The sequence below is a fragment of the Phaenicophaeus curvirostris genome, chromosome 13 (genome assembly GCF_032191515.1).
Source record: "Phaenicophaeus curvirostris isolate KB17595 chromosome 13, BPBGC_Pcur_1.0, whole genome shotgun sequence".
NCBI classification, from domain to species: Eukaryota; Metazoa; Chordata; class Aves; order Cuculiformes; family Cuculidae; genus Phaenicophaeus; species Phaenicophaeus curvirostris.
Genome location: NC_091404.1, coordinates 12411737 through 12437964, shown reverse-complemented (window position 1 = coordinate 12437964; position 26228 = coordinate 12411737). Strand labels below are relative to the sequence as shown.

Genomic DNA, 26228 nt, shown 5'->3' with positions numbered 1-26228 from the left:
CTGCTTTTCCTTGTATTTTTTTTTTAACTTAAAGAATTGTGTAAAGTCTTTTGAAGTTTCTCCTGAGCCAATAATAGTATTATGTTTCTTCTGGATAGGAAGTAACAATTCTTACAAGCCTCAGACTTCTCATAGACACAGATGTATTTTAAATTTCAGTTGTTTGTAGAATGAGTTTTTGTCATCAGTTTGTTGTATCTTCTCCTGCTTCTACAAGGAAAGACTAGTGGGAATGTCAGATCTTTTTTGGGCACTAATGTCAGCTGTTCAGCTGTAAGTACTGGACACTGTGAGGAGCTGTGTAGGTGGACGTAGCTTTTCATAACAATTTTCATCTTAGCACAGTTGTGCCTGGGCTATCTAGGCCTATGGTTGCTGTGTTTGAGCCCCATCAAAAGCTACAGTAGCGCGTTAAACATGGTTTGTCTGAATCGGTCTTGGACATTTGAGAAGCAGTAGCTTAAGTGACATAAGTAAGGTGAACATAGGTTGGTTGGCTTGTCCTGGGAGAAGCTGCCTCCACAAAATGATTCCTTGAGGTCTGCTTGGCCATCCTTTTTTCTAGGACAGTTTGGCATGAGTCATGAAGCCGCTGGGAGCCAAAGGGCCTCTTGCTTTTATAGGGACCATATAGAAATGCACCCTCTGCATCATCACGTGGCAAATGCTAAGCAAGCCAAACATAACTTTGAAGGAGCTGCAGGCTCCAGCAATAAGCTGTGGGTGAACATGTTTTAGTAAGTCTTACCCATAATAATGACCCATGGCACTCTTTGTGGTAAGAACAGTAGGCCCATCCTGGTTCAGGCTGGAAACCACTTTCCATGCAACCCCCAGGCTCTGATTTAATGCCCTGTAGTGCAGTGCAATACCCCCTAGCCCTCCCACTCAAGCTAACCTTGTTTTTTCTTTTCCTTTTTTCTTCTCTAGGTTTGAACCGCAGTGGCTCTTTGCTCAATCCACCAATTCCACTAGCACAGAAACCAAATGTAGCAGGAGTTCTAGGTATCGCAAAGGGCAAAGAAAAGCAGGTCCCTGAACAGCAAGGTAATGAGGATGTCAGTCTTTGGGGTATGAGTAGGTGCATGTAACACATTTCTGTATAAGTTTGTGTTCTGTGTAATAGCAGGGTCCTTTTTTGGCAACAAGGTGTAGATAAGAGATACTTGCTTGCTCTAAAACCTGTTAGAGGTTCTATTTCATTCTTGGAGGTTCTTTGTATTTCAGTGGTAATACTGAGACTTGGGACTCTGCTTTCCTTTTACTTCCAAGATAAGTTCTTTTGCCTTTGGGAGGTCTTGCCTCAGAAAGCCCTGAAAGATGGGGAAAGTTGAGGGAATGAGATGTGGAGATGCACTGTGAAATGTTTTTCTGCCAAGGCAGTGTATAAGACTCTTAAAGGTTCTTCCTTATTATTGTTGCAGTTTCCCTGGATGAAGACAAGCCCTGGTACTCTATTTTCCCAATTGATAATGAAGAGTTAGTGTATGGCCGCTGGGAAGACAATATCATCTGGGATGATCAGGCAATGGAAACCTACTTGGATCCCCCTGTCTTAACACTTGATCCAAATGATGAAAACATAATTCTAGGTATGTTTATGGCATCCAGAAGTTTCATTCAAATGGGAAGAGACAGGTTAAAATAGAAGCAAGGATTTATAGTCACGCTATGATGGAAATTTTGTGACTGGGCAGTACTTAAGGCCTGTATTTGTTCTGGATTTTGAAGATAATTTGCAACTAATCAAAGGTCTAAGCAGAAGAAGACAATGCTAATCACTCTTAATGATGTTGTATACACTTTTTTAGCTCGCAAGCTAAAAGCAGTAACAGGAAAGTAAAAACCAATGCCCTGGAACTTAAATTTGACACAATTAAATTGAGTCGTGGTGCATTTTAGAAGTGACTGTCTTAATTTCACTTGTGTCCATGTTGATTTGAAGAGGTAAGGTAGAGAAGTAAACCATAAACTAGCCCATGCCATTCTCAGCATGGCTTGTATCCAAAGCCTGAAGAAGCAGATTCCTTAAGAGTCTTTCAGGCTATGGTAATGGCACATGGGAGCAATGATTTTGCATAACAATACCTGTCATCGCTTTTGTTGCTGCAGGAAGCTTTCTTGGTATTCCTAGAGTGTGATTTGAGTGTACTCCCTGCTTATATTGTTACAAGCTGGAGTGTTTTTCGTCCTATTTAGATCACTAAAGTCACCATATTCTGTTAGATCTGTGTGTTGGTAATCTTCAAGCAGCCTTATGCAACGGATGGCATGTCTTGCTACACCCTTATGTGGCCTTGATTGCCTTTTCTTCCTCAGGAAAGTGGATCGATTCTAAGAATTTCTATAGGTATTGTTTGGAATATTTGATATTGGCTAGAAACCTTAAAATCATTCTTAATTTGATCTTGGTTAAAGTAAAGACAAACAGACTCACAGTATTTTCTTTCGAAGTCTGAAATACGCCACAAAATTGTAGGTGTCTGTATAAGCAGTGACAAAGGAGAACTCGTTCTTACTTTATATAGAGTGACAAGAGATTTGTCCATAAGGTTGATGTAGTGTTTATCAGGCCCATGTCACTAGGCCCTGCTTCTCGTGTGAAAAACTTATCTGAGAACCCATGCTTCACAAATTGCTAACTTGTAAAATTTGCACCACTTTCCTGGAGTTTTTCAGGAGTCCTTTTTGGGTTCAGGTCCGTATTATCTTTGGGTTCAGACTCACTTGCATGCTGTATGTATGTGGGAAAAGGTTATTAATACTTGTAGTTGGGAACAGTATTGGCACTCATGTTGCCTTGACCTCCAGCTCCTGAGAGCAGCTTAGGCAAAACAGATGCTACTTCTCATACTTCCGTTGCTTAGATTATTAGTAAATTTTGTGTTGAGCAGTAGATACCCCAGCAATCCTCATAGTTGCTGTTCTCACTGCTGAAGAAAGTAAGATAGAGGTTTAAGCATGGGGCTTTTCTGTGTTTGTTGAGCTTATTTCAGATTAACCTGTATGGAGGGAAAGGAGGAGGAGTGGAGGAGGACAGTCACCTCGGAAACCAAACAGAAAGGCTGAATTGTCTGAACCAACCTGTGGATCAGTAGGAGGTTGCAGTGCTGAAAAGGGAGCCCTGGGACAAGCACCCTACAGTGTGATTGCTTGTGTTTTCAGAAATTCCTGATGAAAAGGAAGAAATGACTTTGAACTCTCCATCCAAGGAGAACAAGAAAGAATCTTCGCTAAAGAAGAGTCGAATCCTGTTGGGAAAAACAGGTGTCATCAAGGAAGAACCGCAGCAGGTCAGCAGAAGTTTTAGCACCTTGCGCGTTGGGAATGACATGGAAGGAGTGACTTACTTTTTCTTTTTTTTTTTGACACTTCTTTCTTTGTGTTTCAAATGGATTTAGAACATGTCTCAGCCAGAGGTGAAGGATCCCTGGAACCTCTCCAATGATGAGTTTTACTATCCCAAACAGCAGGGACTTCGAGGAACCTTTGGAGGCAACATCATTCAGGTAGTCACAGTAGTGAGAGGTAGAGTGTCTTGGTAGGTGGTTTCTAGCTGAAAGTATGATTTAGCATTTGTAGAAAAATAGAATTTAGATTACAGCACATCAGTTGAGCGTTTGAGAGATTTTTACTGTTGTTTAATTAAAATGATTATAAAGGAGTTTGAACTAAGTTTTCTTGCCCCATCAAACTGGGGTTTAGGTGCTAGGTCTTGCTGTATTCTACTTGCTGTGCTTTTGTTTGGTGTCTCTTTCTGAAGCTGTAGTGGGAGAGGGGAAAGTGGTGTGGATTGTCAAGAAGTGAGGCTGTCCTTCTGGTACTAGTGTGTGTTTTAATCTGGATATTATAAACATAATTTAGATAATGATGCATTTTAACTGCTGCTCACTTGCCCTGGGTGAAGAGGTGATATTTTTTCCCCGTCTTCATTGTGGTATTCAGTGACCTCTTCTAAAACCTCATTCCGACCTCTTCTGTAAATGGGAAAAATGTATGTAATTCCAGATGCACTTTTCTCTCTGTGATAGAGATAATGGTTTTGCATACTCCTAGTTAATAAAAAAATTCTCTCATTGGGCACCGTTTGAAATATTAAAATTAATGTTGTCTCTGTACAGAAAGAAAGGATCTATATATGGACGTAAGCAGCTTGTATGATACTAGTGCAGTGAAATTCACTTGTTATTACTGCTGTCAGACCTAAAAATGTTACGAGGTTCTGCTATATTGTATATATGGTAGCAAGGTAGGAGGATGATCTTGGTTTTATGGTGATACGTGTCCCTCTTAACATGCGTTTTGTTCCTGTGCTAGCACTCTATTCCAGCAGTGGAACTTCGCCAGCCATTCTTTCCCACCCATATGGGTCCTATGAAGCTCCGACAATTTCATCGGCCTCCCCTGAAGAAATACTCTTTTGGGGCCTTGTCCCAGCCAGGGCCTCATACTGTGCAACCGCTGCTGAAGCACATAAAGAAGAAAGCCAAGGTACAGTTCTTTCCCTGTATCTGATTCCTGCTATGGCTCCGTTTGCACAGCGGATCCGTTTGTGCCGTTTTCCTAATGCTGTCTTTTCACTGGCACAGATGAGAGAGCAAGAGCGTCAGGCTTCTGGTGGAGGCGAGATGTTCTTCATGCGCACACCGCAGGACCTCACTGGCAAGGACGGAGATCTCATCCTTGCTGAATATAGTGAGGAAAATGCCCCTTTAATGATGCAGGTTGGCATGGCAACAAAGATTAAAAATTACTACAAAAGGGTGAGTACATGGGGTTTGCTGTTGGACTGTGATTTTCTTCTGCCTCTCACTGAATGCTAACTGCTCCTTGACTGCACTTTACAGAAACCTGGCAAAGATCCGGGAGCTCCAGACTGTAAATATGGAGAGACTGTTTATTGTCACACTTCTCCGTTCCTGGGTTCTCTGCATCCAGGCCAGTTACTGCAGGTGAGAAAAGCAAATGTAAGAAGGTAGAAAAGTTGAAGGCGGAGTAGTAGGCAGAATGTTTTGTGCCCTGTTTATTGAATTCCAAATAATGCACAACTTCCAAAAGGAGACACTCAGTTTAAAGTTTCAAGTACTAAACTCTGCTGCTCTCTGCTTTTCTGGTTAGGTTCTTACGACCTCCTTTCCTGAGCAAAGTCTTCAATCCTCCTGTTGTCTTCTCCCATTTCCAGACTGTGCACATGTGCTGGGCTGGTTTCTGTGGTTATGGTGTTCCACATATGTGTTTTCTTTACATTCTTAAAAGTCCATCCAAATAGCCCTTCAGACTCTTTCTCTGTTTGTTCTAGATTTTCTTATGCTTTTTTCATCCTTGGTTATTCTTTACATAAGCAAAGAATGTTCTGACTGCGCACCTATGTATATTGTGATGTAAATGCTGGTGTACAATTGGAGAGACTGGGTTGGGAGGGGTTTTTTTATGTCTTTTCTGTAACAAAAAAAAAAAAGTCATCAAAGCCTGACTTTCAAACTTTGATTTGTTTCTCATATTAGGCATTTGAAAACAACCTTTTCCGGGCCCCTATCTATTTACATAAGATGCCTGAAACTGATTTCCTGATTATCCGGACACGACAAGGCTATTACATTCGAGAACTAGTGGATATTTTTGTAGTTGGTCAGGAATGCCCGCTTTATGAAGTACCTGGTCCCAACTCCAAGCGAGCCAACACCCATATCAGAGATTTTCTGCAGGTATGTGATAAGACACAGTTGTCATTTAACCAGTTAGTTACAGCATGCTGCTTCTGTTTATTTACATCCTGTCTGATTAGTATACAATAGAGGCTTTTCATTAGCCAAAGTAAAATATTGTTAGATTACATTAAAGTGTAGGAAACTGAAGAAATTAGAATGAACTTTGAAGTGGTTATGCTGGATAAAATTAAAGTTATGTGGGTTTTATTAAGGCAATTAAGGGGCCTTCTTGCAGTCCTGTTACATAACAGAATTAGAGTTGCTTCCTAGGTCTTTGTTGATTTCCTAGATCAGAGCAGGAAAATTCATGCTGTTCTCAAAGTTCAATTTTCTCTACCAAAGCAGGAACGTTTCTCGTGTCATAATACAAAATTTTCAAGCCAAATACTTTTTCCATGTGATTCTCAAAAATAGCTGAACCTGAAGCAGACAAGTGGCTTGGGAAACTTTACGAAGTACATTTATAATAAACAATAGGGCTTAAGTAGGAAGGCTGAAGTAATCACTAGGAACGGCATTGTCTGTACTGTCTTTGTGAGTTTATTATATTCTTTCTTTGAACTTCATAAATCAGTCTTGTTCTGTAGGTTTTTATTTATCGCCTCTTCTGGAAAAGCAGAGACCGTCCTCGGAGGATTCGCATGGAAGATATCAAGAAGGCCTTTCCCTCACACTCCGAAAGTAGCATCCGAAAGCGGCTGAAGCTTTGTGCTGATTTCAAACGCACAGGTATTTAAGGATTTTATGTGGCAGTCAGCTGTTCTTTGCTGCTCTTAGAGTTCCAAACAGAGCAGGAGGAATCAACACTTCCTCCTATTAAATCAGTTTTGAAAACATAATTTTAAAGAACTGAAATGTAATCTGATAGGGGTTTTTTTGTTCCATTTTTTATAAACATGCACTTTCTTTTGGCACAAGTGTGCTTGATGGTTAGAAATTACTACAGTTTGGCCATCTTTCTAATAACCCTTTGAGCATGATTTACTCGTAGAGTAACAATGTACGATACCAACACATAGACGCTCCCTTCCCTCTGCATTTGGCTGCATTGTGTTTTGCAAGCAAATCCATCTTTGAGTCTAATAGAGCTCCAAGAGCCTGAGTTCCAGTTTCTGTATGTGCTGAATGATAAGCAGGTGGCAATACAAAGCTTTTTAGGCTAACCACAGGGAAAAGCGGTTTGATGTGAGGAAGTGAAAGGTGGATTAAGTGCTTTTGGAATGTAGCTTATACACTGAGTAAGCATGAATGTATGAGAGTTTGCTGGTATAACAGACGCTGAGTTACAGGGCACTGATTTAACCAAATGCAGAACAAAAAAACCTATCGCTTTTACTGGTCTAACTGTCACGGATTTGTCATACTTGCTCCTTTTATCAGCATTGCAGCAGGGTGCCAAATCTGGAAATACAATTGGGATTATGATAGCATCCAGAGTTTGTGGGAAACTACTCAAGTGTTTGATCTGTGCATTTTTCAGGGATGGACTCAAATTGGTGGGTTTTAAAGCCAGATTTCAGATTGCCGACAGAGGAAGAGATCAGAGCGATGGTTTCCCCAGAACAGTGCTGTGCGTATTACAGCATGATTGCAGCTGAGCAGCGACTGAAGGTAAATGCTCCTTGTAGGCTGTAAGGCAAGGGTTAGGGTGGGTAACACCTTCTGCGTGCCGATGATTTTGTTACAAAGTAGAGAATTAGGTCCCCGACGACTGGGCGACTTACTAAGTTTTCTGCTGTGTAAAAAAAGGAGTTAAGCACTTGAAGAGAGAGAAATTATATTCTTGCCACCTATTATTTAGATATTGAGTTAGCTATGCTGAAAGGTAGCAAAGGGAATGTACAAGAAAGAGCTTATGTTTCTCCCTGAAGCTCTACAGCAGAAAGTAACCAGTATGTGACTGTGAGAGAGACTGGGGTTTTTTTTATTTTTATAAGAGTGCAGCATTTAGTTATGGAGTATGTCAAAATACTGAGCAGTTTGACATCTGTGATACTGTGGGTCACAGTGAATCTTGCACACAACTGTCTGTGGAAGTGTGCCTGTTCAGCATGCCAGGTCTACACAGGAGATTCCTAATATGCTTATAGAGTCATAGAACTTAGAGGTCAGCTCCAGCCGTACCTGTCCAATACTAAATCACGTCCCTAAGCACTTCATCCACCCGACTTTAAAACGCCTCCAGGGATGGTGACTCGACCACCTCCCTGGGCAGCTTCTGCCAGTGCCTGATAAGCCTTTTGGTGAAGAAATTTTTCTTAATGTCCAATCTAAACTTTTTCTGACATAGTTTAATGCCATTCCCTCTCGTCCTCTCACTTGGGAGAAGAGACCAACAGCAACCTCTTCACAACCTCCTTTCAGGCAGTTGTAGACAGTTATAAGGTCTTCCCTCAGCCTCCTTTTCTCCAGGCTTCACAACCTCAGTTCCCTCAGCCACTTATAGTTCTCTCTCTAGTAACCTTTCTAAGACTCTAGGTTCTCATTTTTTCCTAATGCTTCTCTGCAGGATGCAGGTTATGGGGAGAAATCCTTCTTTGCGCCAGAAGAGGAGAATGAAGAGGATTTCCAAATGAAGATTGATGATGAGGTACTGTCAGAGCAATGCATGAGCATGCATCTTGGTATATAAATCTGTATGGCAGGAGAGAAACCATGTCTTTAAATATAAAGGACCTATTTAGAGTAGGATTAAGTAGGTGAAATGTTCTTGTCACTTTCCTGGGAACTCTGCTGTCAAGCTTAAACGTGTGTTTGGGGAACATTCCTGCTAGATTCTTTTAGAACTGGGCTTTTTCCCTTAAATGCTTTTTATGAGTTATCTGGCACTTTGGTTCTTCGTAGAGGTTTTACTAGGGCAGCTGAAGGATCAAGAAGTGGAATTCACCCTCATTATGACAACTGAAAAGTTTTCAGTGTGATTGTAAGATTCCAAAATAAAAAGCTTGTCATTCTCTTCAATGGTGGCAGGATTGTGAAAGCACGTTTCTCTTCTTGTTGGCAGGTGCGCACAGCTCCATGGAATACCACGCGAGCTTTCATCGCAGCTATGAAGGGCAAGTGCCTCCTAGAAGTGACTGGTGTTGCAGATCCTACTGGTTGTGGTGAAGGATTTTCTTATGTGAAGATTCCAAACAAACCAACTCAGCAGAAGGTATGGTTGCCAAGGTTGGGTTGGACAAGGAGCGGTAACTGGAAAGTTATGTGAGAGAAATGGAGTAAATATGGGGCATCAGGAAGAGAAAATATCAGATGATGAGCCTAGGAAAGACTTTTATGTGATGACATTAATAGAATGCATCTTTGTCTGAACAGGATGATAAAGAACCTCAGCCGGTGAAAAAGACAGTGACTGGGACAGATGCCGATCTGCGCCGACTTTCTCTCAAAAATGCCAAACAGCTTCTGCGTAAATTTGGAGTTCCTGAAGAGGAGGTGAGCATGAGCTGTGAGCAGGTTACAGTTCTGTTCACTGACAGGTTCAGCAGCCAGTCGTGGAAGGGACATATACGTTTCTGCTCTGGCCTTGTATGGAAACGAGTTGAAATCCATGGTCGGCTACCTCAGCTGTATGTCTAAAGGAATTTCTAGTCCGTCTTTCTCCTTCCAGATAAAGAAGCTATCCCGGTGGGAAGTGATTGATGTGGTACGAACAATGTCTACAGAGCAGGCTCGTTCAGGAGAAGGTCCTATGAGCAAATTTGCACGTGGGTCTCGCTTTTCTGTAGCGGAACATCAAGAGAGATATAAAGAAGAGTGTCAGCGCATCTTTGATTTACAAAATAAGTAGGTTCTTACCTGATGTTTACAGCCTTGAACTCCACCCTGTCCCCACGTTTAAACTGCAGAACCATGTATGCCTGAGGCTCACTGATACGCAGTGGTGTGGGTGTCGGTTCAGCTGCTTGGGCCCACAAAATGCAGCACTGGGAAAGACAGCTTTGGCTTTTAATAGAAACTTACAGGTTAGCCTTAGTCTTGCTGTCAGAGACCTTCTGGAAAGGTAGAATATCTTGTAGTCTGCCATGTATAACAGCATGAGAAGTTCCACAGTTCTGCAGATCAGTAGGTCACAGTCTGATTTCCTTCCTTTCTTTCTTTTCTCCCCCTGCCCCATTTTTTTCTTTTGTTTTGTTAACAGCAGTTTGCCAGCTTTCTCTTGGGTGGCAGCTACCAATTCCATATTGTATTCCTTAGAATTGCTGGAAGAGTTCCTGCATTATTTCTTGTTCTGACCTAAGGTCTGAGAGTGGGAATGCAATATGTGGGGAGGGTGATGAAGAGATCAACTTGTTGGAGAAGATTGGCTCGGAACATTTGATCTTTTGGACACGGGGATTACAGGAGGACTAAGAAAGGAATAAATTGTGCCTATTCTTACAGTAGTGATTTGCCGTGTTAATTTTCAAACTTTTGCATTGTTTTTTACCTTTTTTATTTCCAAGAAGGTAACAGGCTGATTCCTTTATTGTTGGGGGGACTGACTTTCAAGGTGTCTCCTGTTTCAGGGTGTTGGAATCCACAGAGATCCTGTCAACAGACACAGACAGCAGCTCAGCTGAAGACAGTGACTTTGAAGAGATGGGAAAGAATATTGAGAATATGTTACAGAATAAGAAAACTAGTTCTCAGCTCTCTCGGGAAAGAGAAGAGCAGGAACGAAAGGAATTGCAAAGGATGCTTCTGGGAGAAGACAGTGGCAATGACAAGGAGAGGAGCAAAAAGGACAGGAGAGACAAAAAGGGGCTGTGTAAGTAACTGCAACCACCAGAATGTACCCAAGAGGGTATGCAGAACTTCTTGTCAGGCTATAGAGTGTGCTGACCTGGCCTCTATGGGGACAGTGTGGATTTCTTAGAGGCAAAATGTATAGACATGCTTATTTGGGGCTTCTTCCTTCTCCTGGGCAGTTACTGGCTGAAAATTCAAGTGTGGTCTTTGCCCCACAGCTTTGCTTATTTTGAACTATAACCTTACTCTAGTATTTCTTTTGATGTTCACTGCTGCTTGCTGCTTAAATTCCCTTTTTTTGGAGGGAGTGGGTGTGTGGGTTTGAGTAGTTTTCTCAAGATGTGTTCGCAAATAGTTCCTGCATCCAGCACATGGTACTTTAATAGGATCTTGCATGTAAACAGCTACATATGTGAAACAGATAGGCCTAATATGTAGGCTGATAGCAATGTCTGTTATACTGTGTGCTGTAGCAGTGTGTTTGGGAGGGAGTTGGGCAGCTGCCAGGTTTGAATCTCCTGCAGACATGTTTATTTTAAATGCATTCCAACAGAGAACTCGACACTTCCTGCTCCGGCAGGTAAAAGTGACCTGGGAATGTATTTCTGTCTGTGTGAGGTGCTCGTGACCACTGTTGGGCATTGCACGTGTACGAGCAAAGCTGAGCTCTGCTGCATCTGGATCAACATTGTTGCTGTTGGAATCCCAAAGTGGGAATAACTCACCAATGAAATAATTACTGGAATAGTTTAGCAAGGGTTATGTGGAAGATGCTGATGATTGTTGCCTTATGAAAGGTGTGGTATTTTGAACCCTAGGTGATTGTTGACCTTCATCTTCTGCCAGATCTCCATACCTATGATCAAACTCACTGCAACTGTCAGCATTCTGCAGGGCCACGTTGCAGTTGCATAACAGGTTGCACTTAGGCACCTGGGGGTCCTTGTTGACTGTAGTTGTTCCTTCTGGCTTTATAATCCATATGGGTAATTCAGTAGCTTTCCTTTGATTGATATGTGGCATAGTAAGAGAATGTGAACAAGCAAGGGAAAGACTTCCATTGCCTAGATTTTCCTGAATTTGTGTCTTGGTAGTTTTTAAGCCAAAATTATCTGTAGTATTTAAACAATCATGTAAACAATCAAGAATGTGAAAGAAATGAAATAAAACACTCTCTTGTATCATCAGCTTCAGGAGCCTCAGCAAACTCTCACAAAGATGATGACACTGCCTCTGTAACCAGCCTTAATTCCTCTGCCACTGGCCGCCGCCTCAAAATCTATCGTACGTTTAGAGATGAGGATGGGAAAGAATATGTGAGGTGCGAGACAGTGCGGAAGCCCGCTGTGATTGATGCCTACTGCCGAATACGGACTACCAAGGATGAAGAGTTCATGTAAGACCTATATGATCTTTTTTCTGTTTTTTCTTCTTTTTAACTTAGAATGAAATACTCCGCAGGCAGTCGGCAGTGTGTAGAAACGTAAAATTGAGTGTAGAAGCCTGGCACTGTAATTGTGTAGAGGGAGAAAGCATTAATGGCTATCCACGTGGAGGGCATTTTAAATTTTGTGCAGTGATTGACCTGGCAGAAGGAGTACCTGGTAAATCACCAACTCAGATGAAGAACTTGTGTGATTTGTTTTGTGGTTTGTTTTGTTTTTGTTTTGTTTTTCACCCCCCCAGACGAAAGTTTGCTCTGTTTGATGAGCAGCACCGTGAGGAAATGCGGAAGGAGCGGCGCAGGATCCAGGAACAATTGCGGCGGTTAAAACGGAACCAAGAAAAAGAGAAACTCAAGGGCCCTCCAGAAAAGAAGCCCAAGAAAATGAAAGAGCGTCCAGACTTGAAAGTAAGGATATCCATATGTAAAGCATGCTACCAGATCTTGGGTATTGGAGATGTTTTCTGTTCTAGTGATGTCTTAAAGGTCTGTCTAAAGGATTTTAATGATACTTTGCCTCTAAGATGGAAGCCTAGGTATGAATTCTAATCTGTCATCTTATGTTTTTGCAGCTAAAATGTGGAGCATGTGGTGCAATTGGCCATATGAGGACTAATAAGTTCTGCCCTCTTTACTACCAAACGAATGCCCCACCTTCTAATCCTGTTGCCATGACAGAGGAGCAGGAAGAAGAGCTGGAAAAAACAGTCATTCACAACGATAATGAGGAACTCATCAAAGTAGAAGGAACAAAAATTGTCCTGGGTAAACAACTGATTGAGAGGTAAGGGAAGAAGCAGAACTACTGATGGGAAGGAAGAAAAGATTTAGAGCTTAGTGCAGAATACTTGTGTGTATATTAATTACAGGAATAAAGTGACAGGGCTTTACGTGTAAACTATTACTGCAGCATAGTGATTGTGTATTTGGTATTAGGGCAGATGGGACTAGAGTCAATACCAAGAGACAAATGGTCTTGATTTACACGAAGGCTGGGGAAAGCATTACACTTTTTCCTTTCTACCTAGTGCGGATGAGGTTCGCAGGAAATCACTGGTCCTGAAGTTTCCTAAACAGCAGCTTCCTCCAAAGAAGAAGCGACGAGTGGGGACAACTGTTCACTGTGATTATCTGAATGTGAGTGAAAGTGTTACTGAGCTGATAGCAGCATCTCTATTCCTGTTTGTAGCAAGTGGCTAGTGTCTTTATTACTCCTGTGCACCCTAAAGATACCTGCCCAGCAAATTAATAAGCTAAATTGCCTAGGATTTCTGTGGGTAAATATTTTACTACTTCAATTTTTCTGCCTGTTATTTCTTTAGCGTCCTCATAAATCTATCCACCGACGGCGAACAGATCCCATGGTGACGTTGTCATCCATCTTGGAGGGCATCATCAATGACATAAGGGATCTTCCTAATGTAAGTTTAAGCTGTGAGACCAAAAACCTGTGTCTTAACCTGTTTCAACCACGTTGCTTATGTGTTGTAGACACCAAAATTAGGCTAAGCTTTTCTAACATGAGTGGTGTGCAGCCCCTCCCTTCCCTGTACACGGTGTGCTTTATTTTATATGCTAACTCAGCTCAGAATTTTTTGAAATGGAAATGGCTGGAAAATAATGTTGAATAGTTCTGTATGGATGCATATTCAAAGCCTGGGATGTGATTTCTTTTTTTCGACAAAACCAAATATGCATAATACTCGATGTAGCAACGTGGAATACTCTTATATGTGGCACTGGAGAAAATTGTGTACTCTGCTGTTTCTGATGAGACTTTACCAGAAACTTGCAAAATCAAAAGATTAAATAGAAGATTTGAGTTCAAATGAAAATTTAAAATTCAGCTTCTTGACTTTTGTGCTGTTTAACTAAAAGCACTATCTGAGAGCTCTTTGAATCAGAGAATACCAGGTTAGAAGGGACTCGGTGGTCATCTGGTCCAGCCTTTTATGTAACATAATTGGTGGCCCAGAACCCTGTCAAGCTGATCTGTAAAAGTGTCCAGTGTAGAGGACTCCACCACTTCCCTGGAGGATTATTCCAATGTTTAACTGTTCTCATGGTAAAACATTTTCTTCTGGAATCCAATCAGAGATCTTTCTGAGAATTTTCTTCTTGTAATGGTATTGAAGAACATGTTGTAGCAAAAAATCATAGCCACTGTTGGGCTGAGCTTGTCAGATTTTCCCTGGTGCAGTTAAGGAACTGATTGTTAAAGGTTTCGTGTTTGTGCCTGTTCAGCTCTGGAGGTTAGACTGAGGTGTGCTAGTATTGTGTTAATAAGCGTTCATTTTTCTTGCATCTTCAGACGTACCCGTTTCATACACCTGTAAATCCAAAAGTTGTCAAAGACTATTATAAGATCATTACTCGGCCCATGGATTTACAGACCCTGCGTGAAAATGTTCGTAAGCGGCAGTACCCATCCCGAGAAGAGTTCAGAGAACATCTGGAACTAATTGTTAAGAACAGTGCAACGTACAATGGTAGGTTATTAACAATGCAGGGAAACTGTGTTTCTGCTAATATGCTGTGCGTGTATGAGCTGTGGATCTGCTAGGAATGACGAAAGCAACAGAAAAGCAGAATAAATTCTCCATCAGATGGCAACAATAAACGTATGCTTTTCCACAGATACCCAAAAGACTATTTTAATGTTAGTGAGCTAATACATAAATAAGAAAGAAGTTGACCTTAGCATTTAACAATAACTACATGACAGCTGTGGTGCAGTAACTGATGTTCAGTTGTGGACCTCTCAGTGACTGAGGACACTGGAGCATGCTTGAAGTCAAACTGCACTGAAGCAAAGTCCTGCATATCCTCTTCACATAGGGTGAAGTTAAGCAAAACGTTGCTTGTGGTGGACTAGGTTACGGGCGTCCTTTCTTTTTGCTTCGACATGGATCAGTTGGGAGATGCTTGTGAACTTTTTTCAGTATTGGGCTTTAGTGAATGACTCTTCCAATCCAAATAGGAATAGTTCATGCCTTTTGAAGCCACTGCCTTGGAGCACGCAGCTTTGAGTCGAGTTTGCTGCAATGATTTTGCGTATTTTGGTTCTTAGTTGCAATAAATTTTTCCCCTTTTGGGAAGGTCAGAAAGCTACAAAAAGTGTAGATTCTGCAGTAGAGCGTCTGCTAGGGAAAAGTGCTGATTCACTGAGAAACTACAGGTCAGCTGTATTCTGATGACTGATAGAAAGATCTTTGTCCAAAAAGTATTCATTCAAGAGATAAAAAAAATCCTCTCATCTGATTTGAGTCTCTCTGGGCTGTGCAGCATTTGAGGTTACACTGACAGCACTGGTTTTATGCCTTTTACTGCTTCCTTAACTGTCAAAATAATAAAGTCCCCATTTTATGTTAATAAATGAGGGGGTTTTGTAGTTCTGTTGCAAATACTTGTTTCCCTGTCTGAGGAACTGTGATATTCCTTAAATGCCCATCTCACCTTCCTTAGCAGTTCTGCTTCACTGACTGGATTTAGTAAAGGAAAGAGAAATTTCATTACTTATACTCTGAAAGTTTGGCAAAGGTAGAGGTCTTAGAGGCTGTCTTCCACAGGCAAGGCTGCTTTCCCACTGGGTTTCCATATCTTAACAGAATGTATACCAGAAGTGTGAATGTTTCCAATAAATACCATTTCTTATGTAAAATCCATAGTAAACTTCAGTAATTGTGTATATTGAGAATATCCTTGAGGATGTGCTCCCATCTGTGCTTGAAATATAATCAGTGATGCTTTAGGAGTAAAGATTAATTTGTGTTGTGACATAATCACCCTTTTTAATCAGGCTGGAGTATCTCACTGTGCCTGCTGTGTGTTTGCAGGGCCAAAGCACTCACTGACACAGATATCTCAGTCCATGCTGGACCTGTGTGATGAAAAGCTAAAAGAGGCAAGTCTTGTGAATAAGCTGTGATCAGAGTGGAGAGGGAGGGATGATCAGGGGTGGTGGAGGAGTTTGAGTACAGAGGATGAGAGCTGGCAAAAGAAAAGGCTTTAAGGAGATAGAAGAATATGGTAACTTCTCCCCCTACCCTGCGGTGTATTTGAATTTTTACGATTTTAAACAGTTCACATTGGAGTCTTTCTCAAAAAACCTGATGTCCGTTGGTTACTCTAACTGCATTTATCTTGCATGTAGGCTTATATCTAGGCTGTTATCCCCCCTTACTTACAAGAGGCTTCATAAAACAATGAACAGGGGTTTCTTTGGGATGGAGAATCCTGATGTTAACAGTTCTTTGGGACAAAGTATCCTGATATTAACTGTATTAATCTAGGTTTGCTCACTGATGTTCCTTTATTTTATTGCAGAAGGAAGATAAACTGGCTCGACTAGAAAAAGCAATTAATCCCCTTCTGGATGATGATGATCAAGTGGCCTTTTCCTTCATTTTGGATAACATTGTCACTCAAAAGATGATGGCAGTTCCAGATGTATGTAGTATGAGTAGAGAGCATGTGTGTGACGTGCAAAATGTGCTAATTCTAGTCCTGTGGCTGTATATTTACATTGTGTCTGAATGTTAATCAGTTTGGCAGACTTGCTTTAAGAAATTTGTTGTTCAAACTGTAAATAATCCTGCGCAGAAGCTTTCTAAATATATCTCTTTTCTTTCCTTCAGTCTTGGCCATTTCATCATCCAGTTAACAAAAAGTTTGTTCCGGATTATTACAAGGTGATTGCTAATCCGATGGATCTGGAGTCTATCCGCAAGGTGTGTAGCTTGAACTAAGCAGTCGCTTGTGAGATGTTTAGACTTAATTACTTACTGAGTGACAATCTCTTCCAGAACATCTCCAAACACAAATACCAGAACAGAGAGACTTTCCTGGATGATGTTAACCTCATCCTTGCCAACAGCATTAAGTACAATGGTAGGTGGTGAAAATAAGGCTTCAGCTGCCTTCTGTACTTGAAAGAATACATCTGGGCACTTGTTCTGTAGTGCTGTCAAAGCCTGAAGCTGTGAATCCTGAGCTTGATGGTTGCTGTCTTTTCCTGCTGAGAAAAGAAATGCTTAAACAGTGATGTTTTCACTGTCACTTGATTTTTTTTTTTTTATTTTGTACTGTCTTGTGCAGAAAGGGGCAGTTACATTTGGGGAGGATTTTTTCCTTTTTCGGTACCTTGAAATTGAGAGGGTACAACCTCCCTGTTTCATAAACCACATTTTTAATGCTGGAACAGTCTGATTGCTCTTTGTTAGCTGAATATAAACCCTGCTTTGTATTTCTCTTTAGATCTGAAGGTTTTGGGAGTTTAGGGACCTGTGTCATGAGAGCAATGTAACCAAAACCAGTCTTCTGTCTCAGCAGCTGGAACTGAGCAAATGTCAGAATGCATAAAGAGATTTATTTCTTACTGCAGGGCCAGACAGTCAATACACGAAAACAGCCCAGGAGATTGTAAACATCTGTTACCAGACTTTAGCAGAGGTAGGTGGACAACTTTGCTGTAGTGATTTGATGTAGTCATAGGAATGGTTGGACTCGATGATCCTGTGGGTCTTTTCCGACCTAGTGATTCTGTGATTTTGTTTGAATTTTATGTTCTGCAACCTTAGCAAGCTTCTTTCTTCTTAGTATGATGAGCACCTGACTCAACTTGAGAGAGACATCTCTACTGCTAAGGAGGCAGCACTGGAGGAGGCAGATCTGGAAAGTCTTGATCCTATGACCCCTGGTCCATACACTCCACAGGCAAGTGACCCAGCAACATTTTCCCTTCCTTTCTTTTAGTTTCAGTTGTCTGCATGTTTGATCTAGAGGTGCCTCTTTGCAGACAGATGAGGAACCAGTAAACAGTTTGGTTTTTAGTAGAATATCTTGTTGGCTGGTGTGCTAACAGCTGTTTCTTAAAAATGAAAAACGGTTATGATGCCTCAGAGAGCGAGGTACCTAAGACAAAGGAGGTAATTTGTCAAGCAGTTTGCAAAACTGGTTTCAAAGTGAGCTGGATACAGTCAGGTACAACTGAGTGTTGGTTGGAAATTCAAAGACTGTGCAAGCGTAGGAGTTAGAAACCGTCAGAAGGCAAGCAGTGAAAAGGTAAGGATAAAATGAGTAAAAGCCATCAATGCTGTAGTGCTGAGAAGAAGCCAGATTGCTGTTTGGTGGGGGTATTGTTGAAGAGGGCTATTGCTGTGAGCAAAGAAACTGCTTGATACGGTCAGCGAAGTGTGACTCCTCTGAATTCTTTGGTGGGATTCTTTAAGTTTTTTACTCTTCGTTATTATTCTATAGCAGACAATCGTGTGTCAGTTGATTTATATGTATTATACACAAGGTTGGGAAAATAATTTATACTGGAGGTTGACAGACTGCTTTGTTAGTGTTTACAGTTTGACAAAGTTTTATAAGCTATTGGACTTATTAATTATTTATTTTTTAATGCTGCTTCTTGTCTTGGGCTGTGTGTTGTTTTTTTGTGTTGTTTTTTTTTAAGAAACACCAGTAAAAAAACTTGCACCAGGAATGACAAGTTCATTCCTGCACAATGAAATTCCATTTGGAATTTGCCTGATAATTTATGTGACAGTTCAGGGAATGTCATACTAGTGTCCGAGGTGTGCTTTTTATTTGGAAAAACTGTGAGTTTCAAAGTCTTTGGAAAGATCTCTCTGCTAATAACTGAGTGATAAGAACTAAAATGTTGTATAGCCAGTGTAGGAAGGCAGAGCAAAGCCTTCTTTGCTGTTATTCATCCTAGTTGTAGACCATTTTTTCTATTCTATGCAAGTCTGGTGTGATTACATCTGGAAAGTTGCATTTAATTTTAGTAAAGTCAGAGCAGAAAAGAGGGGCCTGAAGTTCAGGTACAGTTCAAGATCTTAGAAAGATTATTTTTAAGAGAAAAATGAGTTTAAAATTTGTTCAGGCAATAAGCATACAACGATTATGTGGCTGAAGCCAAAACAGATTACTCTTTTGGGGCAATATTTAAAACTGTTCATCTCTTCCCACGAAAAATCCCCCCAAGTGTAGCATTTTAGGAAGCTAGAAAGACATTGCTAGGAGTGATAATTGAAAGCATCAAGGTGGGAATACTGAAATTGAGGGTCATGGACAAGGACCTTTCTGGTAATGGGAAGTGTCAGGGAGTCTTCGGAGATTAGTTTTGGGAACTAGCTGTTAACACATTTCAAAGAAGATTAGATGCAATGAAGGATGATCCCAGTACCTCAGGGATAAATCCCAGAACCTAAGGGACAAAAATGTCATTCCTCGCTCTACCTGGTGACTTCCTTCCCAAGAGCGGTATGACCTGTTCTGATTTTTTTTCCAAGTTTGTTGATAAGGAGAGAGGAAAAGTGGCGTGAGCAGTGAACTGTCTATCAGTTCTGTTCCTTCTCTGTGCTTGCTAAAGGAGAGAGAGCTTCCCGAGCTTCTCCCTTGGGCTTGTAATTTGACGGCCACCCTTTCCCTCTGCTTCTTGGCTGGAGGTACACTCCTGCTTCCCACGCTCCCAAACTTGTCACAGATGGCAGGTCTGGTGATGGTTGCTTGGCTTTAGTTCCCTTTATTTCAAATGCAATTTTGATGACTAATATTAATCTCCCCATATGTGTCTTCAGGAGTTGGATTCCAGGATATAAAAAGCAAATACAGCAAGTAGAGAGCTGTCTGGTTTACATGTCTGTTTAAATTCTTAGGAAGCCTGTTTTGCCTGGTTTAAACAGTATTACTGCTGCTCTTAATGCTTTCAGGATTGTCATGGTATACAAACTGTGTACGATAAGGGCATTTTATAAAAATTCCAATTTCTAGTTGCTCAGGACCTCTTCAGAGGTCAGATGGCACACAGACTATAGACTAGCTTTTGGAGCACTTTATCCAACCCCCCGTTTTTTTCTTGCTTTTGTCAGCTCTAGAGATTCTTGAGACAGTTATTTGTGTAGAATTGATGGAAAGAGGAAGCTTTGCTATTTCGTATGTGATAGGCTCTTCCCAGTTCTCATAGCAGCGTTTGTGGTTGCAACACCATTTCCATTGTAGGAGTGGAAATCAAAAGGGCCATGCTGAGTCAAACCAAAGGTTGATGTAATCAAGTATTCTGTCTCTGGCAGGGACCAGAAGTAAGTGGATGCAAACATACAGTGATCCTTCTTACAGAGAAGCTTCTCTGCTTCTGGCAATTGGCTGTTCAGGCACCTCACGCTGGTGCTGTGTCCAGGCCGTTGCATTTCCAAGCTGCAGAGAGGCCTGTTCTCTGTAGGTCTCTATAATCCTTTTGGAGTCTATTTATAATTTTGGCCTCTGTAGGACTGCACGGCATAGAAGTACTGACTTTGATTTCAAAACCTGCTATTTGGCAAACGTCAAACCTCATGTTGTGAGCCATCGCATTTTACTATATGCGTTCTTTAAGAATCAATAGCTTATTTTGATTAAACAGTGTCTAATAATATAAACACCGTGCCAGAACCTGCATTTTGCATTTAGTTCTAAAGTCCCAGTTTTGCCTCTCGAGATACCGTTTAAGTCTCAGTTCAGTGCCTGAGAATGTTGTGTCTCCTGTTTCCACATATACTTTAGCCACCCGATTTGTATGATACCAACACTTCCCTCAGTTTGTCACATGATGCTTCAGTCTATCAAGATGAGAGCAATTTGACTGCTATGGACACTCCCATCACTACCCCAGAGAAGCGAGGAACTCAGGTCAGAATCCTCCATTTTTTTCATGTGGTTGGAGAGTTGGGTTTTATAAGCAAATTAGTGGAAGGAGACAATTACTTTGTAGGAAACAGGTGACTAAGATCAGGTTTCCCCAAGTAGAGAAGGAAATAATTTTCAAAAGTTCCTTCTTTTTGACTGCTCTGAGGGAATAGGAAAAATTTAAAGAGCACTGGGAATTGAGACACTGCAAAACAAAGAATAGAGAATCAAAAGCTGCAAAGGAATCTGCCTAAGGCCAGATACTTGTTTGCTTCACTACTTCTGGGAGTAGAAACCTGGTGACTCATGCTACAAAGGGCTGATATGTGTTGATTCTGAATAGGGAAATGGTGAAGTGTATTCTACATATTTGGAAGATGCTAATTAGATGATTATGGTTGCATCCAGTGATGATTACAAGCTGTACAAATACCTATGAAGAGATGGTTGCCACTGTAGATACCTTGTGGTTCTAAGTGAGGGAAAAAAAATAAAAGCAGACAAGGTATTAAATCTTTATAAATGAGCTTGTTACAGTAACCACAGAATTTTTTTTCTTAGTCTTTATCTTATATTAAAAAACAAAACTGTTGGAGTAGTGGGAATAGCAGGAGATGCAATAATGTCTATGAAAATAAATTACCAGGAGGAGGAAGAAGGTAAGGAGGGCCATGAGTCTGAAGGTGGTACCAGAAAGACTAGTGAGAGCTACTCTGAGCAATCCAGGACTAACGGAGATGGAATATGAATGGTTTTGTCTACCGTTGTGGCTGTCTGTAGCTCTGAGAATGATTTCTAGATTTTAAGACTTCAAGCTTTATATAGACTTTGAATTTATAGTCTTTGGGACAGAATCTGCATGTCCTCTCTACCTTGAGCTCGTGGTGACTGAGGGAAGAACAGAAGAGAGAAGGTCAGGAGCAGATTTGTTGGAAACTGCTGTCTGCTTTTAAAATAATTTGTGAGAAGCAGCACTTCTAGGTCTAGTGGTGTTTTCCAGAAACATCTAAGTAAACAAAGAACTCTAGTGCTGTAAGGCTGGGGATTGTCTTTCAAAGGATGAGCACAGCAGGATAGAAGTGCTTGGAAACTGTGTGCTCTCTGATCTTGGAATAAAAAAGGATTGCTCTGAGAGCAATGCACACATATTTTTCATTTTATCTTTCGCTCCCTGTATTCTTGGCACCCATTGTTGTGGTCCAGATGTCAGTTGTACCCTTTGGTTTGTGTCCAGTAGTGCCTTCCTCAACGACATTGCTATTTGTGTTCCCCATTCAGATGCGCCAGGGGCGAGGTAGGCTGGGCGAGGAAGACTCTGACGTAGATATTGAAGGGTTTGATGAGGATGATGATGGGAAACCTAAGACTCCGGCCCCAGTGAGTATATTTGCAGAAATCCCAGCCACAGCCTATGTGTTGACTTGCATACTTGTGGTCTCCGTAGCACAAGGGTTGTCTGCTGTGGCTGCCACCCTGAAAGACAGCAGGGATCCTAGCAACAGCCAGACTCTTAAATGTAGTTTTAAAATGTTAGCGTTATGAAAAGGGCAAATAACTCGGCGTGAACAGTGTGACCAATAATAGGCGCATGCTGGTAATGGCAGCTGGAAATGGCAGCAGTAGTTCATGCGATGTTTATCTTCACCATCCCTGTTCTGTGTGACCCAGGAAGTCGAAGATGCAGACGGTGACCTTGCTGATGAAGAAGAAGGGTCAGCCCAGCAGCCCCAGGCCAGTGTCCTCTATGAAGATTTGCTCATGTCGGATGGAGAGGATGATGATGATGGGAGCGATGAAGAGGGAGATAATCCTTTCTCATGTAGGTATCCTTTTGTTTGAAAGATTGAATAGGAACTGGCTGTTCACAAACCCAGCTAATTCTCATGCTTCCATCACAAAAACATGCTGGGAGTGCTGAGCATAGTTGGGATGTGTAGGCCAGGCGGTCTGGTAGTGAAACGGGAAGAGACCAAGAAGTGAGGTGAGAAAACTGGATGAATACGAATGGAACTGAAAATGAACAGGAGTCCTGTAAGGATGGAGAGAAGAGAAAGGAGAGTTAAGATGAGAGCTGGTTGATTGTATTTCATAAACTGAAACTGCAGATGGCTCTGGAAAGACTGGGACTGTGATTCGGTGTGCAGAACAAGGAATGTAAAGCACAATGTTTATTTTGATGTGAAACAGTGTGGTGGATGTTATCAAGAACTGGAAGAGGTGCCTGGAGGTTCTTGAGATTTTCCTTTTTAGTAAGAAGCCTGCCATGCAGAAAATGTTATGGTGGTACTTATTGATGACTACTGAAAGTTACTGGGGGGGAAGAAGGAGGAATTGCTGAGAGTAGAGAAGCAAATACAGCCTTTTTGAGTAATGTTGGTGATAAGGTTGCTTTTGAATAACATCAGAATTGGGTACTCATTAAGCAGCATCACCTCCGAGATGGCCTTTCTGCTGCCTTGTGGAGGCACCGCTCTATGCATTCCACACAGTAAATGCTGCAGCCTTTAAACACCGGAGCACCAAACTAACAGAGCCGAGCTGTTGCTTTGTGACCAAATGTTGGTTTTCCACACAGCTATCCAGCTGAGCGAGAGCGGCAGTGACTCGGATGTGGAGCCCAGCGCAGTGAGACCTAAACAACCTCATGTTCTTCAGGAGAACACACGAATGGGCATGGACAACGAAGAAAGCATGATGTCTTATGAAGGAGATGGTGGGGAGACATCTCATGTGATGGAGGATAGTACTATCAGGTAATTAGAGCTGAACCTTGGTAGGATAATTCTTCAAAACAAAATCTCTTCTCTTCAAGATTTCTAAAGTGTTTATCATAAAAAGCTGAAGGTCTCTCACACTTCATCTTTTAGGTTATTTTGTTGCTTTTTAGTGTCCCAACTCTAATGACCATAATTGCAATTTACTTCTTAAAGACAGAAATTTGAGTGTGCTGTTAATATTTTTTTTGCTTATATAAAGGTTAGTAAAATTAAAAAAGTGTTCTTTTTTGCAAGTTAGATGATTTCCTGTATGTAGTGGTTTTGAAGGCAGGAAAATAGAGCTTTTTACAAGTTGTCTCAAACTACAAGATGCCTTTTGAAGTTAAAAGATGATTTGGCTGATTGACTTCCTGGGTTTGTTGGGGTTTTTTCTCTAAGAATAAGCATTTCCTTACTTGAAAGGTACCTGCTTAGCCTCAGCCCAAAAGAATAGGAATACGCGTGTTCTGTATTTTGGAAGGAGTTCCATTATTAGAAAATGACAAGTCCAGCAATGTCAGCTTTATTTTTTCTGCGTTCACTGGGGAGATCATTGACCTACCGTCCGTCCCTGGCCGTGCTAGAGTGTTAGCATCACATTCTGTTCTTTTTCTACTCATGGAATTCAGTCCCTTGATGACATTATTGATATTTGCTGTGCAGGAGCTGTGCCGGGTCAGGCAGAGGGTCGGCCCAGCCCCGTGCCTTGACAGCAGAAAATGCTGGAGAAGTTGATGAGAACAGGCTCTCTGCCTGCAGTCAAGGTGGCAGAGGGAAGATCGTGGAGCGATCTGTTTTTCCTGCCCTGAGTGTATCAGAGCGGGATGAGGATGCTGATAGACAGTTGAGGTTTTTTTTATTTTAAAAAGCTGGCCATTGGCAGAATTGAAGCACACAGTGGTTCCAAGTGTTCCATAAGGACTTCCAGCCAGGGACCTTTTACCAGAGTGACAGTACAGGATTGTTGGTTTCAGCAGCTGATGTGAAATGATGACCTAGTGAGAGTATCTTCTTTCTTCTAGTTACGGCAGCTACGAAGAACCAGACCCAAAATCCAACACAAGAGACACGAGTTTCAGCAGTATTGGAGGGTATGAGATCTCAGAAGAGGAGGAAGAGGAGGAACAGCAGCGCTGTGGGCCAAGTGTATTAAGTCAGGTCCATCTGTCTGAGGATGAGGAAGACAGCGAGGACTTTCATTCCATCGCAGGAGACAGTGACCTGGACTCGGATGAATAAGCTCTTTCCTGAGATGGTGGTCGTCCTGGGCTGTTCTTGGCTCCTGTATTTGTGTCCCAGTTTCTATAAGGAACAGTGTTGTGTGGACTGTATTAACAAGAAGATTTGTATATATATTTTAAGGAGTTCTAATCCACATTATGTGACTGAGTAAAGGGTGACAAATAAGCTTTAGAGGAGTGTGCCCTGCAGTGATTCTGGGCAGCTGTAGCCTGCACTGGTACCAGAGTCCAGATGAGGATCTGTGTGGATTGTCCTTTTGTCTTTGATGTAAAATAACTTCCCATCAGTGCGGGGCTGTTGGATACATGCATGTCTGTCAGGGGAAAAAAATATGCTTGCTCAGAATAAAACTCCTCCTCTTGGTAACCACTGTAAACCCCTCTGCATTTCCTGAAGGGCTTTTCCCTGGGCCTGCAGCCCTGTTGGTGGCTGAAGGCTGACCATAGGCTCTATGCCACTCTGCTCCACACTCGTGGAGTTTTGGGGGGCTACAGTATAAAAAGGACATAAAGCTACTGGAGAGCATCCACAGGGGGCCAGGGCCATGAAGTTGGTGAATGGTTCAGAGGGGAAGTCATATGAGGAACAGCTGAAGTCACCTGGCTATTCCATGGTTCTAAGCTGCTTTTGGTAACAGCCTCACAGCTTGGAACACTGTTAACAGTGGCCCTGTGTTTGCTAAATCATGGAATCACTAGCTTGGAAAAGACCTTTGGGATCATCAAGCCCAACTCTACCTAGTCCTGCTGGCCATGCTGTTTCTGATACAAGCCAGGATGCTGTTGGTCTTCTTGGCCACCCGGGCCACTGCTGGCTCATGTTCACTCACTGTCAACCAACACCCCCAGGTCCTTCACCAGGCGGCTTTCCAGCCGCAATTCCCCAAGCCTGTAGTTGCACAGGATTGTTGTGTCCCAAGGGCCGGACTCTGCACTTGGCGCTGTTAAACCTCATCCCTCTGGCCTCAGCCCATCGGTCCATCCCTTTACAGAGCCTCCCAGCTTGGTGTCATCCACAAACTTACTTAGAGTGCACTCGATCCCTTCATCCAGGTCATGGATAGCGGGAGGGAACAAGACTGAGCCCTGGGAACGCCCTTGCCACAGGCACTCCTGGATTTAACTCCGTTCACCTCTCTTTGGGCCCAGCCTGATACCGAAAACCCTGGCAAATAAACTCTCTGCAACTTGGGAGTTTTAGAAAGCGAGCAGCTTTCTCAGGCCTGCACAACAGGCGGCGGTGATCTCCTCACACGGGTGCAGCGAGAGCAGAACCCATCTCCCACTCGCATATGGATAAACTTTCCCAGAAATCTTATGCACGTTCTGTTACTTTCCTAAGTTTAATGTTATGAACTTCACCACCGTCCAAACTCTTGCTAATTTGGAGCTTTGGCTCTGCCTCTGACCTCGCATTTGGGGTGGGGAGAGGCTGCACACAGGGGAGCGCGGGGGAGGCCCCTGTTCAGCTCGGATCACACTGAGCACGAGGCGTTATCAGCTCCAAACACGAGCAGCGCCTGGAGAAACACTGAAAGAAAACACGCTGTCAGCGGGACTGGCTGTCGAACTCTCAAAGCACACGCTGCTCAGACCAAACTCAGCTCTGCTTTAGCTTAACCCAACCCCATCCCGCCTCACCCCGGCCCCGGGTAGGAGCAGCCCCCGCGGCGCC

The 26228-nt window shown here is 42.2% G+C and overlaps 1 protein-coding gene across 9 annotated transcripts in view; it reads left to right on the top strand.

The window, feature by feature from the left end:
• TAF1 (TATA-box binding protein associated factor 1) overlaps nt 1–24920 on the top strand; it is a 32060-nt gene extending 7140 nt beyond the window's left edge. For 4 of the 9 annotated variants that reach the window (XM_069867989.1, XM_069867985.1, XM_069867984.1 and 1 more), the window contains 32 exons: nt 931–1047; nt 1425–1592; nt 3166–3293; nt 3402–3509; nt 4318–4491; nt 4590–4763; nt 4848–4952; nt 5505–5705; nt 6296–6437; nt 7189–7319; nt 8218–8298; nt 8713–8862; nt 9024–9143; nt 9319–9494; nt 10217–10458; nt 11628–11835; nt 12126–12291; nt 12456–12667; nt 12912–13020; nt 13206–13304; nt 14195–14372; nt 15720–15787; nt 16210–16332; nt 16521–16613; nt 16689–16773; nt 17267–17334; nt 17482–17598; nt 20434–20559; nt 21835–21933; nt 22225–22375; nt 23132–23309; nt 24335–24920. In XM_069867989.1, the coding sequence (XP_069724090.1) occupies nt 931–1047; nt 1425–1592; nt 3166–3293; nt 3402–3509; nt 4318–4491; nt 4590–4763; nt 4848–4952; nt 5505–5705; nt 6296–6437; nt 7189–7319; nt 8218–8298; nt 8713–8862; nt 9024–9143; nt 9319–9494; nt 10217–10458; nt 11628–11835; nt 12126–12291; nt 12456–12667; nt 12912–13020; nt 13206–13304; nt 14195–14372; nt 15720–15787; nt 16210–16332; nt 16521–16613; nt 16689–16773; nt 17267–17334; nt 17482–17598; nt 20434–20559; nt 21835–21933; nt 22225–22375; nt 23132–23309; nt 24335–24551 (4514 nt within the window). In that variant the 3' untranslated portion in view covers nt 24552–24920. Of the gene's footprint in view, nt 1–930; nt 1048–1424; nt 1593–3165; nt 3294–3401; nt 3510–4317; nt 4492–4589; nt 4764–4847; nt 4953–5504; nt 5706–6295; nt 6438–7188; nt 7320–8217; nt 8299–8712; nt 8863–9023; nt 9144–9318; nt 9495–10216; nt 10459–11627; nt 11836–12125; nt 12292–12455; nt 12668–12911; nt 13021–13205; nt 13305–14194; nt 14373–15719; nt 15788–16209; nt 16333–16520; nt 16614–16688; nt 16774–17266; nt 17335–17481; nt 17603–20433; nt 20560–21834; nt 21934–22224; nt 22376–23131; nt 23310–24334 lie in introns of all 9 variants that reach the window. The other 5 variants (XM_069867992.1, XM_069867988.1, XM_069867987.1 and 2 more) reach the window with 4 other exon arrangements.
• Nucleotides 24921–26228: the final 1308 nt, after the last annotated feature.